Source organism: Diabrotica undecimpunctata, chromosome 9 (assembly GCF_040954645.1).
Source record: "Diabrotica undecimpunctata isolate CICGRU chromosome 9, icDiaUnde3, whole genome shotgun sequence".
NCBI lineage: Eukaryota > Metazoa > Arthropoda > Insecta > Coleoptera > Chrysomelidae > Diabrotica > Diabrotica undecimpunctata.
Window position 1 is genome coordinate 132,546,650 of NC_092811.1, and position 22,006 is coordinate 132,568,655.

Genomic DNA, 22,006 nt, shown 5'->3' on the forward strand with positions numbered 1-22,006 from the left:
ATTTCTTTATCCAGCACTATAGATTTTTAAGGTGAGTTTTTACTTCTAGGACAATGTTCACTAAGGAGTGTTCTTTGAGCGAACTAGGTTCCGACGATCAATGGAAACCAGTCGGCAACGGATACATACAGATATTTTATGATCCCAATATATACGCTGCTAGAATTATCTTTAATGATGAGAATGAAGTAAATTTAAGTAGCACTATGATTGGAACTAATTCCAAATTGGAGGTAAGGCTTGACATATTTATCAGAAACTTACAAATTCTTTCATTCTTGTATCGTTGGTTGTGAGAACAAACCGTAATTTTTACTGTACTAGTAGTTGTGTTACTCCCATAGCAGTTCATTTTAAACTGTATTTTATGAATTGGCTAATGTGAGATACAAATGACACAACAATGAAAACAAAAGTAGTATCAAAAAATGCTGGACCGTCCACTTTTTTTGCCTGACCTATCACTATGTGAATTTTTCAGAGAGAAGATAATGAGTGTATTTGGAAGGCTGTTGAGTGGGCAGGAGGTGTCAACAGTTGGAGAACTTTGAAGGCAACTTTCGACAGCGATTCGTCCGCGGCCGAATTTTATTTGACCTTCCAAGAAGGATACTCGTTTGCCTTCGAAATAAGTTTTGTAGACAAAATTCCAGAAGATTAAAGTTTTGTTTAATGTATTTACAGATGTTTATGTGTATTTTTTTTAACTATTAAAAATTAGATTTTAGAAAATTGTCTTTCTGAGGTTAGATTAGGTTAGTACTTCTACTTACTTCTTATTCAACAGGGCACAAGGTGTTCCGTAGCTTATTACAAGGCAAAATGGAACCGATAAGAGCAGTGGTTTTCAACCTGGGGGGCGTGAGAGAATTTTAGGGGAGGCGTGAGGGTACAAAGAAAAAAAAATAAAAATTAAAAAATATGTATTTTGTTAAAAAACAAAATATTTTGTATTTCGTATTTTTATTTTGTTTAGAATTTCTTTATTTAAACTTGATTAAAATCGTTTTACTCAAACACACAACCTGAGTTAAACACGACAGTTTTGTGTATGGCAACATCGTAGGAGCGCAAAGTATATTTACCAACACTGTATTGCAAGCACACCTGGCTCCAGTTCAGTGACTCCGTCTCACGCGTCAGTCTCAGTCGACAGCGTCTGTGTGCTGTTTGTACCAATCAGTGTAGTCGTTATTTAATAACAGAGTGATTGTTTGTGAATTATTTAATAGTGTTGTGTAACAGCTTTGAAAATGGTTGTCACTTCCAAAGAAAAGATTGTATTCAGACGATTATATCAAGTATGATTTTAACTTTATGGAGAAAAACGACATAAAGTTAAACAATTTACCTCAGTGTGTCAACTGCCATGCTGTTCTTAGTAATGATGCAATGCGCCCTGGACGTTTGGAACGGCATCTAATTACAAACCATTCTTCTTTGAAAGATAAAGACCCAGAATTTTTATTGTCAAAAAAAGCAGTCTAAAACGTATGAAACTTGACTTTATTGCAAATTTTCGTGTTGAAAATGAGAAAGCTGTGATCATACAAAATAGCACTTTTGATAGTTAAGACAAGAAACTATTGGTGAGTCACTAATTAAACCTTGTTTACTTACTGCTTGTAGTACCGTACTTAGTGAAGACAGTTGTAAGAAAGTAAAAAAAAATTCTCTCTCAAACGACACAGTAAAACGTAGAATTGATGAAATGGCTCTGGATTTGAAAAATCAACTATTGCAAAAATTAAAAGGTTCACCGTTTTTTTCTTTGCAGTGTGACGAAACAACTGATATTTCAAAGCGTGCACAGTTATTGTTTTACTGTCGATTTATTGACAGAAAACGGTTCCTGGAGGAAATATTGTTTTCAACATCTCTTAAAACAACAACTAAAGCCATTGACATATTTTCTGTTTTTGAAGATTTTTTAATAATCAATGAACTTCCATGGGAGAAAGTAATTGGCATATGTACTGATGGGGCCCAAGCCATGACTATGTCGATTTGGATTTATGGAATTGACAAAAAAGAAGAAACCTAGGATAATTGGTTCTCACTGCATTATTCACGGTCAAGCTTTAGCTAGTCAGACTTTAGCTGAACCTCTCAACGTCACATTAAACTTAACAATTAAAATAGTTAACCACATCAAATCCAGCGCATTAAACACTAGGCACTATGTGAAGAACCAAATAGTGACCAGGAAACCCTCCTGTTTCACACAGAAGTCCGGTGGTTATCCAAAGGAAATATGCTTGTAAGATTATTTAATTTAAAGTCAGAAGTTGAAATTTTGTTAATGACTTCAAAACAAGATCTTCACAGATTTACAGATGATAAAAATATCTTTTACTTGGCTTATTTGTCTGACTTTTTTGAGACACTTAATGTCCTGAATCTGAATCTTCAAGGCCGTAAAAACCTCTTAAACACTTATGATGCAATTAAGGGGTTTATAGAAAAAATATCGTTTTGGCAACGCCGCCTTCACAGTTCCAAGCCAAACTTTTCCTCTTTTCCTAAACTGAACGACCTCTTCGATGATATTCAAACCCTTCCACTACATCTAGTTTCGGATTTGAAAGACGTCATATCACGGCATTTGGAAGAACTGAAAAATCAAATTCAAAAGTACTTTCCAGATGTTAGCACGGAAAACTGGGAATTTAAGTTGACAAGAGATCCTTTTCATATCGAAGTTGACATTCTTCCAGTTAACCTTCAAGAGCAGGCAATTAACCTAAAATGTGATTCACAAAATAAAATAGTAATGTGTAGTAGGGAGTAAGGACTCTCGCTTAATATCAAAAAGACGAAGTTTATGAAAATTTGTAAAAACAACCATAATACTAACGACAGTAGAAGGCCAGCAGATCGAAAGAGTAAAAAAGTACGCTTATAACAGAAAATAATGACTACACTGCAGAAATCGAAAGTCAGAATCGAAAAAGCACGTAATTTTATGAAAATGAAAAAGGTCCTATGTGGCAAAAATTTAACATTAGCTCTTAAAGTATGCCTAACAAAATGGTACGTATACAGTGTACTATACTATGGAGTGGAATCATGGACGTTAAATCTAGACACAATTTAACTAAGACAACTTAACGCCTTTTAAATGTGGACATATAGAAGAATTATGAGGGTTTCCTGGGTAAAGTTACGAACAATGAAGTACTGAGAAGAATAGCTAAAGAGAAGGAAGTTGAACTTAGAATTAAAGAAAGAAAGCTACAGTATCTCGGACATGTGATGCGGGGCGAGAAGTATGGCATCCTGCGACTCATACATAATTCAAGGAAAGATAGATATCAGGAGAAGCATCGGAAGATGACGAAATTAATGGCTCAAGACTGAGAGAATGGTTTGGATGCAGCTCAAAACAACTATTTAAAGCTACTGCCTCAAAAATTAAAATAGCTATGATGATTGCCAACCTCCGTAGAAGAGATGACACCTGAAGAAGAAGAAGTGATTTACAAGCAAAAGCAGATTTTGCAAACATGGACTTTGAAGAATTTTTTTGGTTAACCTACTTTCCTGTTTACCCAGAAGTGGCTTTAGTATCTGCGAAGTTATTAGTCCAGTTTTCATCCACATATTTTTGCGAATCTGGTTTTCCTGCATTGGCGTATATAAAATCAAAATACCGTTCAAGGCTGGACGTTGAAAGTGACTTGAGGTGTGGTCTGACACAGTTTCAACCGAATAGCGAAAAACTTGTCAAGAACAGACAATGCCAACCCTCTCATTGAAAGTGCAAAAATACTCATATTGAGACTTTCAACTTTATATGCGTATTTGATTTTTTGATTATTCTTTTTCTCAAATAAATAAACAATGTTAAGTTTAATGAGACATCAAATAAACTTTCGTATTTAAATATATCTGGATTTTTATTTTGCATCCCAGCTTTTGCTAACATAGAGTTAGCATCGTCAATTTCACTGTTCTAACTTGAACCAACCAATTATTGACTGGAGGGGAGGCGTGAGCTATCTACAGTGTTCAAAGGGAGGGGGCATCAGTGCTAAAATGTTGAGAACTGCTGGATAAGAGGATGAAATAAAAATCTGCAATATTGTTCATTTTATTGTAATTTAAAATGCCAAAGATGTTCACATATTATCACTTTGGTTGATTTAGGGAGAAAACATCTATGAAAATACTTCTTGCGTCGAATATAAAAAATAAAAAAATAATTTTATCTAACACCTTATTACATACGACATTTGCGACTAATTTAGTAACATACACAAAGCTAGACGAAAATAATTTGTCCAATATAGTCATAAGTGGATTTGGTGAAGCTTAAACATATTACGATATCGATAGAAGTCATGTGCAAAGAATATTTTATATAAATTTCATCCATTACACCAGATTGTCTAGCAAAAGTAATTAATCTTCACATATAAATATTACCAACTGTATTTTTAATTCACTTGTTTCCTTCGACCGCCATTACTGAACTTTTAACCAGAAAAATTATTTTGAGTGTGATGCACTAACTTGTTCCTACTTAAGTTCATGTTGCTGTCACTTATCAACCATGTCATTCATGTTTACTACATTATGTATATCTCAGACACAATATGAGCATATACAATAGCCTAACACCTTCATTAGCTTGTTATGTTTGCTCGCACTAACCCAGTTGACTCATTTCTTAATTTAATTTTATCTGGGTACAAAACAATGATATGCCACTATACTCTGAGTAAAAAGTGACTTCACAATCAGGTCTTAGAGAGCAAAGTCCTTGCATTGGTCTATTGGGACTTCAAAGGTACTTTATAGGTTTACCTGTCCAAAATATTCACCAGCAATGTATATCGGGAGCTAAAAATTTAAAACAGCCACCTCAATCTGCAGATTTGACACCTTTGGATAATCCTATCATTAAATTAGATGAGTTCTTCGATACACAGCATTTTTCGAATGACAAATAGATCATCATACACTATAAATTTTAGTAAAATACATCCATTTTTCGATTTCTACCAACTCTTGCATTATTTTCTGTGTACTCTTCTACAGCCCTTCTGAAATTTCAAGAATTTGTCATTTTCAGTGATATTCTCTTTAAAAATTTTAATAAAATCGGCAGAAATATTCGAGAAAATTAAAAGTGAACTTCAAAATGAGGGACAAACTAGAAATCTCTTACAAGAACAGAAAAACTATGCTATTTAACCAATGCCAAAACAATTTTTGTAGTAAAAAAACAATTTTTATGGTTAAAGTCAAAAAACAAGATTTTAGAAGTATTTTCAATCAATAATGTGAAAGTAAAATGTATTTACGGAACAGTATTAAAAAACTGACACAGAAACAAGAAAATAAAATATTCACTAACAGCCTATTATAAATTTTTTGTGTTTTTAAAACAGTGGTGTTGGATAAAACTCCAGAGCACTTCAGTGCAGTATGTTACAACTTCAGAATGATTGTGCAAGTCCCCAGATAGCTTCAAGCAGTATATTCGATGTCATACCCACATTATGAAACCCAAACAGTCATTGTCAAGTTGTAAAGCGTGATTTGCAAACAAAGGTAAAATAAAAATATATGTTTAATGTCCTAAATATTTCAGGAACTCTAAGAAGCAGGTGTTTATGAAACTTGGTAAGTATAATAGTAAATTAAAAGCTATAGATATAACCTTTGGACCATTTTGCTACTTCGAATGGTTGAAAATTAGTTAACATAACATGATTCTCAAGTATTCAATAAAAAATTCACTTCCTCATGTCAATTTTATAATAAATGTTGCTTTAATTGATTTTCTTCACATATTTTGCACATTAAAATGATTTATAAACTGTTCTATATCAATTGTAAAATGAAAACGCTCAAAAACTAAATCGTTTGACTAGATGTAGACGATACTTAAATAAAAAATAAAACGTTGAAGTGACAAAATAGTCCAAACATTTGATCAATTTTATACCCTGTCACTTCCAAAGTTTCACAAATTGTATTAAGCAATCTAAATAAATACTTCATACTGCGTTAGATATAAAAAATATCGAATGAACTACTATAAATATAACAAACTATATAACAGTAAAAAGAAAATCCTAAATAATAAAATCGCTCCTTCAACTCAATCGCTAAAGTATAAAGTATATCATGTGCAATATGTGTTCCTTGTTAGAATCTTCTATAGACCAAAAGGGATCACACAAGTCAAATTAAATACAAGGCAGAGGTATATAGATCCTATTAAGCTTAGAGTATTCATCGAGTCTCTTTCGCAGTTAACTTATCAATCAATTCTTGTAGAGGGGCCAGTTCTCGACGTTCAATCAAGCTGAATTCCTAAAAGAAAATGCTTTATTTAATTATTGGAGTACTAAGTAATAGCAAAAACAAGGATTCAGTTATAAAACAAGATCACTACAGTAGTTTATTAAACATATTTAAAATTAAGAGAATACATTGATAATAGGTTGCCAGTCACAAAGTGACTGCAAATATTTTTAATTCAATTAATAGTAATATGTTTTTGACAAATATTTATTTCATTCACTTATTTTTTAAATCAAATTCTGAATGCACATACCAAAAATTCTATTAGATTTTATTGAAACAAAATATTTACCTGCACGAAAAATATAAAATGTTTAAAGGATGTATTCAAGTGTGCCTCTTCCCCCAATTGCACCACTTCACTAAAATGTTGGTGGTATATATGGGCATACACTCTAAACAGCCTCTTCAGAATAGTTTTAGCAATGGATTGAAAGTTTTTTGGAAATGGGACACCTGGAAACAAAGAATAAGTATTTAATAGGTAAAAATTGTTCAGAAGAAATACAAAATCGCTTACCTATTTTTGATGGAAATAATGTTTCATCATCTAATTGGTCCTGGACCCAAGTCATTAAATAGTCAATATATTTTGGTGCTGAACATTTAATGGGTTTTTTGACTGTATGACCATCTGCCCAATGGTATTCATATTTTGGTCCGGCAGACATAATAGGACAGCTGTCCTCTGTACAAAATTCGGTTATTGTTCCATAAAGCATATTAATTTGATTAAAGAAGTCAACAGCTACAACAAAATCAAAAATGGAATAGATTTTATATAAAGTATGTCTGTAATGGGGTGTCAAAGAAGAGCAACATTTTTATTTTTAGTAAATAATGTCTTTCTAGACAATGCCAAAAGATTTGGGACTAAACGATACCATTTGTTGTGAATGTTAGATCTACTTACTATTTACTGCAACCCATTCATTTAAGTCCTCGCCCTCTGGAAGCATCACAGCTAGTCTTAAGTTTCCTGATCCCAATGTAGCAGCAGCATGTTTCATTAACTCATACTGATGGGTTCCTTCTGGTATGTTTTTCTTTGGTTTAAATGTTTTAGACGAACGACTTCCGCTGAAAAAGTATATCAACTATTATTACCAAATATTTGTACAAAAATATCAAGATGACTAGCTTTATGCTTTCTGGAGTTAAAAATACATAAAATTTTCAATTACACATTATCAAAAGAAACATCAAATAATTTCTAAATAACGCCAATCTAAAATCTATACTGTTAATTAATAGTGTTACTCATGAAACGATTTATTTATTTTTGTCATGATAAATATCTCAATTCTTACTAAAAGTTAAAAATAGGCTTCATACTTACAACAAGAAACTCATTGTGAATACATAAAAACAAATGATTGTTTTAACTTTACAATCGTACACAATTGCCAATACGTTTTATATTTAATAACTTATTTTTAAGTTGTAATAAGTAATAAATAAATGCATGTAAATATTTTTTGTAATAAAAGTACCCTTTTCTATTTCATTTGTAGAAACATGTTCGTTCGTTATCAAAGATAACAAAGGGAATATAAGACAAGAATGACATCTGCCAATATGACGTGCCAATGAAAATTTTCTAGGAAAAACTTATAGGAAACAATATTCGTTTATAATAATTAAATAGTTTTAATTACTTCGTTTAATGATTTATTTTTATGTTTTCTGTAAATAATTGCAGACCAATGGCCTAACGGCATGTATGTTTATTTGCATAATATTTAGTACATGGCATTCAGAAATTATTGATATCAATTAATTGTATTATAATTATTATTTCAAAATAGCCTCTAAATTTAAAATAATATTATAAATAATACTGAAATGGTTCATAAATAAACTGCTTATTATAGCACTTGATAGTTTCAGAGAAATCTGGTTGGAAATGATGACAGTTCTTCCTTGATCAAATATCAAATCTAATTTTAACATCGATGGTTTGATTAATCGAAAAATTTTAATCTTTTTTGGTACCAAATAAAGAAATATTTGTAAATGAACCAATTATTTTTGAAAATCGTACACTTACTAAAAATAAACTAAAAATTATTTTTACTTAAACAGTTTTTAGAATCCATCTACCTTTATTCAATAAAAACAATCGATTCTTATTGTAAGTAATCGTTACGTCATCACAACCAATCATCATTTTTTGCTTGTTAATCTTGTTATCAATAACAAACGCCACTCCAATATCGCCATTTTGTAAGATATCAAAAACCAAAGAAAAGAAACGAGGTTTTTTATCGCAGTGAAGAATTATTTCTGTAAAATCGTAATTTTATTGCCTCTAGGCGGAGAATAGTTAGTTTTTAGGTGAGTGTTTCACGACATATACCCCTTAGTACGACTTCAACATGGCTTCTACTTAAATCATTGGTGGATGAACGATTTATTGACAAAATAGGTATAGCATATTTGTTTTTTATAGTCTAGTTAAAATAAATTTATAGCACTTTAGGACATCTTATCTATTTAGGGAGAATTTTTCAGTATACAGGCCGTAACGCTTTTGCACCAAGTAGTACAGGGCTACCTATCTATACAAATACTTGATTCTTGTTCTGTCGAGTATTATTCCAAATAAAGCTTAGAATCATTTTTATGACGAAAAATTCGTTTAAATCATTTAGATTTTTTAATTCTCCATTGCCGTTTCATCCTTAAAACACCACTGGTGATCCTTTTTGTTTGAAGCATTAAAAGAAATATATTCTCATAAGTATTGAGGTACAGTTAATTGCAATAAAAATTAGATGCTGCTCGATTTCGACTGCTGTCGAAATCAGCTGTCTAATTGAAACATCAAATATTAGTTAAAAATGGAATTTTCAATAGTAATACCACTAGTGATTCAATTTTCGATAAGTCTGTCGATTTACTTCTAAAAGAAACTGAGTTGCTTGAAAACACCACGAGTCCGTAGGACGAGTGGTGTTTTCTTTAAGAAACTCAATTGAGTTTAGAAATAAAAGACAGACTTATAAGCTAAATTAAATCATGAGTGGTATTTTATTAGACTATTTCATGAACAAAGTGATAGGTCAAAAATTCAGTAGAATAAGAATGAATGCTAGTCTTTTGTTGTTATTTTCTGCATCTAATTTGTAGTTGCGATCCACACAGAACATCATAAATTGTCTCCATATATAAGATTTAGATTTTCTTGTGTTACTCGGTATATTTTCTTCAATGTTTTGGTTTATAACTTCGTTTGAAGTACCACCGAAACGACTCATTTTGATGTATACAGCTACAATAATTTTTTTGGCAAACGTCAAACTTTGCTTTGCGATCGGTATCCATGCTTACGTCATTGAAAACACGAAGCTGATAGACCAATCAGAATTGAAAGACAGTTGGTGTTTTCGCGATAACACAAGCTGTCTTTGGTTTGTGATTGGTCAGATTATGTGAAAATTTTAAGATGAGTGAAATAGTCATTACAATCAACTGTGTCTCAATTACATATAAACATAATATTTAATATAACCCTTTGTCTAATTTTTATTCCTGTTAATTTGAACTTTCCATAATCATCTTGACACTGGTAGTCCTCTGATGCTAACAAGACCCATTAAAAATTATTCCTGTGGAATTTTAACAACGAAAAGGTTGACAAAAGTTAACAGTTGGCTTAATCATTTGTGATATAATTTTGTAAATTTTTATATTTGATCTGTAAATAAAAAATGACAAATGTCCTCCTTAGAGCTCAAAAGTTATCAACAGGTCAGGTAGTTCATACTGCTCATGGTAAGGATGGGATACAATAACTTGTTAGTGACCATGGGAATATTAGAGACATCATAATGTGGCAGTGCAATCCAAATAAACTTGCTTGATTTATATATATGACATTACCAATAGAGACTAATAAGCAAAGGCTGTGAACAGAAAGTTCATGGTTTTACTTATACAAAGTGTTACAGATATATAAATATTTTAAATCATGGTTTGTATCATTGGTCTAACTAAATAGTGGATGATAATCAAAAAATGTTAAAATAGGTAAATAATTTATTCAGATATCTGCTAAAACCATTATTTTTTTTTTCTATTTAATTTGGGTGTTATTAACTTTTGCAACTTATAAATTATTACACTTAACATGTTGAAATTTAGCACACTTACAGTTACTGATAATGGCCATTTTCTGCTTATATCTTGATGAATTATGTATTTACTTTAACATTTAAAAAAGTAATTAAAAGTTTTTCCTCAATCTTAAAGATCTATGATATTTTATCTGAGAAGCAATCAGAAAATTCCAGGATAGAAAATAGAATTTTTCAACTTTGACCATTGTTTATAAAATTGAATTGGATATTTACTACAGATAGTACTTACTTAAAATTGTTAGGTATCAGTATTATTTTTTTAACTAAAGGTTATTAATTTTATCTTGTACAAAAATGATATTTTGGATGATTTGTGCAAGACAGAATAAAGTGAATAAATAAAAAAAAGAATATTTGAAGGAGTTAAGTGATGTTCACCGAAAAAGAAAGGAATATCTTATCTGCTGAGGACATGAAGATGGAGTAGCAACTAGTGTTGGTCAACTGATCAATTTTGAATGAAAGTGGGACTCTGAGAATACAATTAGTAGTCTATATTTATAATTATTAATAAGCACTTATTTATTTAATGCTTTTTTGAATGTACTCTCTTTACAATCTCAATTTTTATATTGTATACAAAATATTCTTGTAAAATATGAGATAATAATAATAATAGCATATGGCATTTTTGCCAGGGTCTTCCTTCCTGATTGTTTTGGCACCAATTGCATCTTTAACCCTGTTTTAGGTAACTAGTAGAGATGCACACTAGCCTAGGGGACCGATCCTGTCTGATTGTTCTGGTACCAATTGCATCTTTAACCCTGTTTTAGGTAACAAGTGTAGATGCACACTTGTCCAGGTAGACTGACAGCTTTTATGTGCACTTCAAAGCACAGTGATGTCTCATTATTCATTTTTAGAAATGAAAATGCTGCTGTAAGTGCAGAGAATCAAACTTGAGGGCTCTGGTTTAGAAGACCAGTATCTTTGCTGCTGAGCTATGGCTGCCACAAATACTAGAATAAATTTGATATAGATGGTTCAAATTTCTACATTCTGCATAAGTTCTATGTATAAACTTTAGAGCACTGTTTTTGATTGCTTAACTTCTGCTCCTGCTTTAAAAAAAGTTGTATGTACAGGAATTGAAGACTTTGATTCATGAATTTTCTCTATAAAGTGGTACATTTTTTTTCCAGTTTTTGTTGGTTTTCTTCTTTGGAAGCCATCTGTTGTACTTCAGCCAATTGACTAATTTTATATTTGACATACTTATTATACTAGTTCTTGGGATGTTGGCAGATGTTTTATATATATTCACTCTTTGTTTATTCCTCTTCTGGGCATACCTTTTTCCTTTTGTCTTCGTGTGTTTGTATGTTTTGGTGTTTGTTAAATTTATTATAAAAAATTTACACTTAATGACACACCTGCAGCCCCTATGCCATGACCATCAGACCTCACATATTGTCCTATATATGCATAGTGGGAGTTCCTATTCTGAACTGAGTCAGTTCAGAGTTCAACTGTCATCTGATCACTCATGATCAATTATAATTGTAGCTGTATTGTCTTTAACAATGTCTGTGGTGGGTGTGGGCAAAACTTCTAGACTACAGCCTATGAACTTCAAAGACTGTAATAGCCCACATTCATTGATAATCTTCCCTCTGACCCTATTTACTCAAAAATTTAAATTGAAACTTTGAGATCAACTTTTGGATTTTTGATTTGTTTAAAATCTTATCTTGCAATTTAGTACCAACATTGAGTGTTTTTAGCCACTTCTAAGCTGAAAGTTCTGTGGTAATTATTAAAACAGGTATCCATTGAATATTTAAGAACTAAGAAATGGTTTGAGTTAAAAGTGTACATCATTTTAGTAATACATAAACATATACAACACTTTATATATCTTGATTTTGGTTAAATCACCTAAAATTATTTGTTAATTAAATAATTCTAACTTTAAAATTCACCATAAATCTCTACTACAACATTTGTTGGAAAAAACTAAGGTATCTATAGTTATATCGTCAGACAATGTCGTTTGAAACTAAAAACAATAATTTAATTGAAAGATTAAGAATTGGAGTACAGATAAATGCTACTTTAGTATTTAACAATATGTCAACTGAATTAGTTGTGATTGTTATTTCTAAACTTAAAATATTACTGATATATTATTTTTAAAATATCGCAATTGTTGTGCAACCATATCCATGAAGCTGTAAAACCTACAGAACCTCTTAATCATCGAGAAGATTTACAATCCATATTCTATTTCCCCTGTCGTTCCAATGTATTGCAAACCATTACCCAATCGCTAATCCTCGCATCCTTGTCTACACCATCTTTCCACCTTAATCTTGACCTAACTTTAAAAATATCTAGCGATGTTAGGAGAGAGACAAAATATATAACAATTAAAATGTGTATGTAACTGAAGTAACTGGAATATTTTTTAAAGAAATTGTCATATTCGATATAAAAACTAGTTTTGAGGAGTTAAGTCACTAAGAAATACAACAAAGTCTTCAAATGGTTCTGAAACTATTTTCTTGTGGCATGTCTAGGTGAAATATTATGTTTATATGGGACTAAGTCACAATTGATTTGGGCTAACTTTCAAAAACCAAATTGGACCAAAACAATTTGCGGAGTGGGAATCGAAACATCAACCAATCAAGTACCTATAAAAAGTAATTTTCATTACAATCAATTGTGTCCTAATCCCATATAAAAATAATATTTAAAGTCCTAAAAGCTTTGAACAGCATCGTAGCAGTAATAATATAGCAAATGACACATTGGTTTTCTGGATTAATAGGCTTTATATTCTAAAATAATTTCGGCATATTGCCTATAAACTCTGAAAACTCAAAAACTAATATTGTAACTAATATTTCGTTAGTTTCATAAAAATTTTATTTAGTATACTTCTTAAACCATGAATCGACATCTGTAAGGATGCTATTTATATGCTCATTTTTATAATGATTTGTCAGGCAAAATGGTAAACATATTGACCACTTTATTTATATAGTGTAATTTTCAACCTTATTATAATGAGAGTGAATGTATGAGATAAAAAAGTAGATAAGATGATATATTGGACAGACAACATTTCTTTAAGAATCAAACTTACAGATCTCTAATGTTACGAATATATTTTTGGATAAATGATTGATTATAGACTTTCACAGACTGTACATAAGTTAGATGTGGAAACTCTCAATGTTTTCATTTTTTATTTCTTAGATGATAGCAGTTTAAGTTTATAGTAAACCATCTTGGATAATTGCACATGAACCTCTTGGTAGCACAAATTGAGTAAAAATATGCTAAATAATTTGATAGAAGTGAAAAAAGTCATCCCAATCCATGCTAACAAAGTAGTTGTTAATGTTATAATATCAACAAAGATTTCGTGAAATTGAGGTCTAAATTACGCCCAACTCTTATGAATAGTGCCAGGAAACGATATCCACTAATATATAACTCTGATTACTTACATAAATTAGATGCAAAAACCTGTAATTACTGTTTTATATAGGAATCTATACTTGCGAGTGGTATGTAAACTTCACACAAAACCACATACTGGGAACCAAGCTGTAATCAGGTAAATGAGTGTTCAATAAGTATAACTCTCTATTCTCTACTCTACTATTACTCTAACTTCTAGAGAGTTTATAGATTTTTTACACATACTCGTATCATGATTCCATCAATACAGCAACGATTGTTACGTTTTTCTGTGGATTCAGGAATTAAGTGAAGTAAATGTGAGGTAACTACCTTTATTTTAACTTACTCAACTACAAAAACTCACCAAATATCATAAATTCTACTTACATTAATAAATCGCAATTATACTCACGGATATCGCTTTACAAAACAAACACTTCGCTAATCTCGTAAAACTGATTAATCAAAGATCGCCTTGTGACATTCTCGAACGTTGTTGATAAAGATTCGGCTTCTCGAATTACTCTTATGTCAGGCACATGCTTAGGGCGTTGTTAATCATAACAATATAATAAGTAGGAAGGCCAAGCAGCAGAGGAAGGTTCAAAATCAGGGTTCCGAAGATATCCCAGAAATCTCTTTGGACGAAATTTACAAGGCTCTAAAAAAGATGAAGAATAACAAAGCTCCGGGGGAGGACGGTGTCGTCACGGAAGCGATAAAGATAGGAGGCACAGTACTGATAACCAAAATTCAAAAGCTCTTTAATCTATGTCTATGGAATCAAAATATCCCAACAAAGTGGAATAATTCAATAACTGTACTCTTACACAAGAAGGGAGATATAGCAGACCTGGAAAGATACAGACCAATCAGTCTCCTTAACCATCTTTATAAGTTATACACCCGAATAATAACGAACAGATTAGAGACAAAGCTGGATTTTTACCAACCTCGGGAACAAGCCGGTTTCCGCCCTAATTACGGCACAAATGATCACCTGCAGTGCCTAAAAACCCCGATAGAAAAAACTAACGAATATAACCGTCCCTTGGCATTGATATTTGTAGACTTTAAAAAGGCGTTTGATACAGTGGAATTACCGTCCATCTTAAGAGCACTACAAGATTGCAGGGTCGACCACAGATATTGTAATATAGTTAAAAATATATATGAAAATGCCACAACAACCATAAGTCTACATTCAGCAACTAATAAGATAAAGATAAAAAGGGGAGTCAGGCAAGGTGATACCATGTCACCAAAGCTGTTCATTACCGTTCTTGAGTATGCATTTAAAAGACTAACATGGCAACAGAAAGGAATATCCATCGATGGAGAAAGATTAAACCATCTACGTTTTGCGGACGATATCGTGCTTCTGTCAGATAATCTGGGAGAGATCAAAGACATGCTCCAAGAACTGAATTACATACTACAAGAAACTGGGCTGGAGATAAATTTCGAGAAAACCAAAATGATGACCAATATGGTTCCCAGCGAAGAGATACAGATCAATAACAACAAGGTAGAATTAATCGATAAATACACATACTTGGGTCATGAAATCAGAATAACCAGAGACAACCAAACCTGCGAGCTAAATAGACGAATCACGTTGGGATGGGCGGCATATGGAAGGATGAGAGACATTTTTAAAACAAATACTCCAATTCACCTGAAAAGGAAGGCATTTAACCAATGCATCCTACCAGTCTTGACCTACGGAGCAGAGACCCTAACTTTAACGAAAGCTACTGCCGAAAAACTGAGGGTAACACAAAGGCGAATGGAGAGATCAATGCTGGGTCTGACCTTGAAAGATCGCGTGAGAAATGAGGAGATACGCCGACGAACTGGCGTTGACGATATTATACTGCGAATCAATAAACAAAAGTGGAGGTGGGCTGGACATGTTGCTAGAATGGAAGACGGAAGATGGACGAAGAGATTATTGGAGTGGAGACCAAGAGCCGACAAGCGAAGTCGAGGCAGACCACCCACCCGATGGACCGACGACCTAAGGAGAATAGAAACAAACTGGATTGCAGCAGCTAGAGATAGAGAGAACTGGAGACGTTTGGAGGAGGCCTATATCCAACAATGGATGTGAAAACGGGGCTGGATGATGATGATGATGATGAAGGCCAAGCTCACCATCAGTTATGTCTGTATGTAGATTGGTTTCAATAATCACAAATATGTTACATGGACGTTGATGGAACTTTGTCTGATCTCCACCAATTGTTGGGGGAAAGTTTATTAATTTCCTTTCCCCAGCGGGTACAGTACCGGGTCAGTGTCGACCGGACGGCGTCAGTCGTTACAACCCCAGGCCCTTATAAAGGCATTTATGAGACATATTTTGTAGGCAAGAAGTACAGTCTGTCGCATAAGATCCAAGCCAATATTTGCGAGAACGAAAAATAAACTAAAATTAATATAACATGTTGTTTTTACAACAGACGTTTTAACATTTAATTAGAAAGCTTCAATTTTTGGTCACCTTTCTCCAATGTTATGAAAATGAATGTGTAAAATAGTGCAATCCCTTAACTGACGTTTTTTGAGGGTTGATTTATGAATATATTGATTTATAGACCAATTTTAAATTATTTTCACCTTTCATTTAAATCATATACCATACATCTGAAAACCAAGGTTGCAAATATTCTTTTTGGCTTTTTTAATATCATGGCAACATTGCCGACGATAGTCATTTAAAAGCTTGACACTTTTTAATATAATTTATATCAATCAGCTCTTGAGAAATTTGGATAGCGATGCGGATATCATGTTGGATGTTATCTTCCAGGTACGCCACTTTTGATTCTCTAGCTCTAAGAACTATTATATTGCTATTAGTAGGTGCATTATCTAAACTTGTGTGTATGTGTGTGTGGAGAGAGAGATGGCATTAGACAAAGAATCTTTTTGCCACAGAAAATTGTTATAAGGATGTTTAAATTTTTATCTTAGAATCGTTTATAAACTTGATTAGAATATTATATATAGATTTGTCAGAATAAGATAACAGATTGATGATGTTAACCGGTAGGCTAATGTTGAGATTGATTAAACCTAAATATATAGGCTCTGAGTCTGTTTCCTATGATTAAGACAATCGAAAAATAAGGAATGTACTTTATTATAGGTAAAATTGAAATATTGAATATTTTTGGGTAAGCATGGATGAATAGAAAAGTAATGGTTTCTTGAAGTCTTGTGAACCTCTTTATATTTTAACATTCATCTTTCCCTGCCAATACTCCTGATAATAGAAAAAAGATCTTTAAAGTCGCAAACGTTTGTAATTTCGGATATCTCGGGTGTAGAGTGCAACAAATCAAGTTTGGGAATGTGACGTAGTGTTTAGCGCAGGTGGTCGGACTATTTCTACCAGTGGCGTACGGAAACAGGTAGATTTAAATAAGTTTTTTTAAGTATATTGCAATTAAGTTAAGAATAAATTTGTTAATTTTTTATTTTCATAGTTTTTAATCATTATGAAGTTTATAGTCAGTTGCACTCGAAAAATAATGAGTAAAATATTAGGAGTACTTTAATAAATAACAAATTCCTCAATACTTACAATTTATTAACACTACGAAGAAAGGAAAGGAAGGGTTTCAATAATACAAAAAAATAAGTAGTTTATTTAACTAATTAAGTAATATATTTATTTGTCTAAACAAGAAGTTAGTAAGTTAGTTATGATTCCTCGCATGATTATAAGATCTCTATTCCTGCATTTGAATCACTATCTTCATCCTCAGAAAAGCTTTCTTCGGATCAACCAGTATTAGCAACAAATTGCGTAAGTGGTCCAGCGTAGTGTCTAACAAATATTCTTTTTCGATTTGAATGTTTTTATATTTTTGCGCGTGTTTACATATTTTAGTCCACTCCTCTAAGAACACTCCTGAAAATTTAGTTTTTGCTATATTTTCAACATCATTTATATTAAATGTTGTATTATGAGTTGTCACTCTACCTTTTACAAAGCCCATATTTTTTCGATAGAGTTTAACTCCGGATGATTGGGAGGCAAACGAAGAACTTGATGTCCATGATGTTTAAGCTCAAAGTAGTATACATAAACAGGTGAAAAAAATGTCTAAACTTATCGTACAAATTATTTTAGAGGATTTTTCGGCGAATTAAAATAATCATTGTATATTTTTGCTGAACGACCTTTACCTCGTTATTAGTTTCGTAGACAGTCGTTAATAAGCTTTTTACGAATTTTTTGTCAAAGATAGAATTTGATTTATTATGAAACTTTAAAAGTAATTATGGCTTACGTTACTTTTATTGTTATAACAATTGACTTTTTAATTATAAATATGCACCTGATTTAAAAATTCACACGAACATTAACGCACACAGCGTTAGGTACAAAGTCTCTCCTCCAGCATAAACAATAATCAGCATTTTGCCCTTAGAAATCGGTTTCTTTGGATCAAAGTTTTTCCACTTTGATCTGCCCAGTGATATGGTGCAGTACGGCTGCTGTGTACCTATATATCTTTCATCGGTATAAATTATGGTTCTACCCTCGAATCAAAATTGAATTAGCTGGTTTAAATATTCTATTTATTTTAAAAGAATATAACTTTTTGTTAGGACACTCCTAGTGTCTTTGGATTTTTCATTGTCTTTGGATTTTCGTCACCTGCCATTTGTTCGAGATGATTTGAAGAGTATCTGTTCAAAAGTATGATGTTTTTTTTTGTTCCTGTCTTTTTAGAAGCCATATTGTTAAATAACTATTATTAATAACTAAAATAAACACACTATAGATACATTAAATGACTTAATACACTAATTACTACTAGCAATATACTAAGCACCAATCTGAAAAAAAATTAATAAAATATCCAACACGACCAAATCAACAAGTCAAACAGTCTCTGCGATACGTACTTCTCAAACTACGACACTGGCAAGCAGTACACTGGTCTCACAATAAATAGTGACCACCAAGTTAGTGCTTTCTGTATAGCAGCAGCCTAGGCTGTAAAAATAGAACAACATTCAGGAATTCGATAGTTCTCAAAATAGTTGCTGTTTAAAACAAAAAATGCGAAACCAGCAATTTAGACAGCTTTTCCATTTGTATAAATTATTGTTAAATCTTTCTCTAATTTGCTTAGTATGGATAATATGAAATTAAGTTCAATTTGGTAAGTCTGAATAAGAGGGCAATATAATGGTTGGTTTGTCTATCACAACTTCAAGGTCTTGTTCGTAAAAAGAAAATTTTGGTAGATGTAATATATCAGACTGAAATGAATTCGTATCAATAAAAGATTCTGCAAGAGGAGAATTTTTTTATTCTTCAGTAAGAATTTGTTAAATTTTCTGTCAAAAGTAAACCTATTTTGTGAACCATAGTTGCATTAAACGATCTGTATGTTATTAGACGTTTGTTGGCTAACATTTGCCTACGTATGTGTAGGGGGCTATTCTTGGACTTCTGCTAGAACTGCTTGGTTAGTCGAAGACATCATAGCTCCTAGACAAATTTTTATTTATTTAAATTGTATTCTGTCAAGTGTTAATACTATAATACTAATAACAATATACTGTAAATTAAGAGATGTTGATCTACACCCCATCTTTTTTTAAAAACGAAACGCAGAAGGTGAATTCCACGCTCGCTAATTAAACTTGATGTTTGGTTTTTTTAAATGAAAGTTCGAGAGCTTGAGTTGATTTTCACATTATGTCAATTTTGTCCTGGTGGTTAATAATATCAGCTTTATAGTTCTGGAGACTGACAACATCTTCCAGCAGTGTAGTGATATCCTCTTGCATTTCACTAATGTGTTTTATTAACATATAGTAACTGTTTAAAATTCATACCTACATTCTTCGCAGAAATACAGCAAGATCCATTTCTATAGATTTAAGTTCTCAAGCCGAAAATTGGCTACATTCTTTTGATATTTAGTAACTACAAGAGCAAATAAAATCTTTAATAGGATTGATATTATTTTTACATGTAGTGCATTTTGAAAGTGACATCACGAAGGACTTTCTCTAACCTTAAAACTACTTCCTTGATAATTTTAACAATCGCAAAACAATTCATATACTTTATTAACCCATTTACGGCCAAAGGTGCGTAAACGCAACCTTAATTGTTAATTTTTTTTTGGCCCGAAAATAATTTTTTTAATGTTTTCTTTTTATTGAAGTAACATCTCAATAGATTGAGGTATATAGTATCATTTTTCTTTTGACAAAAATATTACTTTTTAAATATTTTAAGATTCTTATAATTTTGCATAATTTAATGATTTATGCACATCTTCATACAAAAAATTTTTCCGATACTAATTATAAACTTAATTCATATTTTGTATTCTATAATTATAAAAATATGTTGAAATCTTTATTATTCTAAAAACTTATTCATTCATACTTTAAAATAAGGTCTATAATTGCGTGTTTATACGATGGATTCGTATACGCACCTTTGGCCGAAACCATATTATATTTTTTTCGTAGACTAAACAATCTGAAATTACGATCTCGTCAATAGTCAATACACTTCATTCACTATTTATAAAATTGCTGTGTGTTGTAAACGTTATATTTGCTTTTTTTATATTGTAACCAATTTTTGAAATAATTAACCGAAAGTTTGCACAATTTGGAGTTTTTGCAAAAAATCTTTCCATTGACGAGGAAATGGTTCCATATTTCGGGAGACATTCGTGCAAAAAGTTCATCCGTGGAAAACCTGTTAGATTTGGTTTTAAACTATGGTGTTTATGTTCTGATACTGGTTATTTGTTCAAATTTATTCCATATGGCGGAAAAACTGAGAAAACAGATAATAGTTTTAGCTTAGGAACGGCAGTTGTTTTGAATTTACTTTCGATAGTTAAAAACCCACAGCAACATAAGGTTTTTTTCGACAACTTCTTTACGTCATATGCTCTTTTTGGACTATTGAAAGAAAAAGGATTCTTTGCAACAGGAACAGTAAGGGAAAATCGCACTGCTAAGTGTCCTCTAGAAGAAAACAAAATTATGAAAAAAAAAAAGGAAAGGGGTTCATATACATGTGCATTCGATTCCAATTTAGAAGTTTTGGTGACAAGATGGAACGATAATTCAGTAGTGACTGTAATGACAAATACATGTGACGTTTTACCCCTTATGCAAACTAAACGTTATAACCGTAAAGAACACAAAGAAATTCTTATCCCTCAGCCTAATTCACCAATATAACCAATACATGGGTGGAGTGGATCTGCATGATAATGGCATTGTGAATTACCGTATTAAAATAAGAGGAAAAAAGTGGTGGTGGCCGTTGTTTACTAACATGATTGACAGTATGATGATCAATAGTTGGAAAAATTTTAAAATTGCGAATGATTCTAAAATTTCCCAGCTGGAGTTTCGTTCGAGATTGGTTCTTAACTTACTAAAATATAGTGGACGTGCAGAGAATAGTGAAGAAACCGCTACATCATTGTCAAACTCAGTATATGGACGTCCATCTAAATTTGCTTTACCAGATGAAACTAGATTCGACAATATTGGCCACATTATAAAAAGAGACGATAATAGTGCAAGAAGAAAATGTCGGATGTGCAAAAGTAATACTATTTATTTATGTAAAAAGTGTACAGTGCATCTACACCCCGAATGTTTCGAAAATTTTCATCTTAAAATTTAATTTACAGTTAAGATACAATATGTTCCTTTTTTAAAAATTGTATGCGTATTCGGCCAAAAGTGCGTATACGCACCCACCTGTTTTTCCTTTCATGAGAAAAAAAAATTCTTTTTGGTTGTAAATTAGTCTTAATGTATGTGTTTTTAATCCAATCTAATAAATCAATTGTCAAATTTCTCTTTGTTGATTGTCTCGGCCCTTAATGGGTTAATTGGACGCATGTTATTTCTAATTTCAATAGTCTTCTTATAAACTAAACGTCTCTAATTATATTACGATGTAAATTAAATTTACTTAAAGAAAATTAAAATACTGTTTATATAATAGCCTAACGGTTTTTGTACCTTTTTAATAAGGTATCCCTCTCACTACGGATAAAGCACAATTCGTGATTAGAATTAGAATTATTCAAAAACCGCCCTAGACGCCA

General features: G+C 31.8%; 4 protein-coding genes across 6 annotated transcripts in view; 3 read left to right on the plus strand and 1 right to left on the minus strand.

Annotated features, from left to right (window-relative positions):
* Window positions 1-732, plus strand: part of LOC140451491 (E3 SUMO-protein ligase RanBP2-like) — a 39,017-nt gene extending 38,285 nt beyond the window's left edge. The window contains exons 12-13 of the mRNA XM_072545326.1: window positions 50-233; window positions 482-732. Of these exons, the coding sequence (XP_072401427.1) occupies window positions 50-233; window positions 482-661 (364 nt within the window). The 3' untranslated portion in view covers window positions 662-732. The remainder of the gene's footprint in view (window positions 1-49; window positions 234-481) is intronic.
* A 1,570-nt stretch (window positions 733-2,302) lies between these two features.
* Window positions 2,303-2,791, plus strand: LOC140451334 (protein FAM200A-like). Its single transcript, XM_072545080.1, has one exon. The coding sequence runs from the start codon at window positions 2,303-2,305 to the stop codon at window positions 2,789-2,791; it is 489 nt and encodes a 162-aa protein (XP_072401181.1).
* A 1,286-nt stretch (window positions 2,792-4,077) lies between these two features.
* Window positions 4,078-7,876, minus strand: mats (MOB kinase activator-like 1). Its single transcript, XM_072545327.1, has 5 exons — window positions 7,658-7,876; window positions 7,232-7,398; window positions 6,839-7,066; window positions 6,611-6,774; window positions 4,078-6,327 (listed from the first exon to the last, which is right to left on the minus strand). The coding sequence occupies exons 1-5, from the start codon at window positions 7,669-7,671 to the stop codon at window positions 6,247-6,249; spliced, it is 654 nt and encodes a 217-aa protein (XP_072401428.1). The 5' UTR covers window positions 7,672-7,876; the 3' UTR covers window positions 4,078-6,246.
* A 615-nt stretch (window positions 7,877-8,491) lies between these two features.
* The window catches only part of LOC140451493 (epithelial splicing regulatory protein 2), a 42,935-nt gene continuing 29,420 nt past the window's right edge, over window positions 8,492-22,006 (plus strand). The window contains exon 1 of one of the 3 annotated variants that reach the window (XM_072545330.1): window positions 8,492-8,746. The gene's annotated coding sequence lies outside the window, so the exon portion shown is untranslated. The remainder of the gene's footprint in view (window positions 8,747-22,006) is intronic. The other 2 variants (XM_072545328.1, XM_072545329.1) reach the window with 2 other exon arrangements.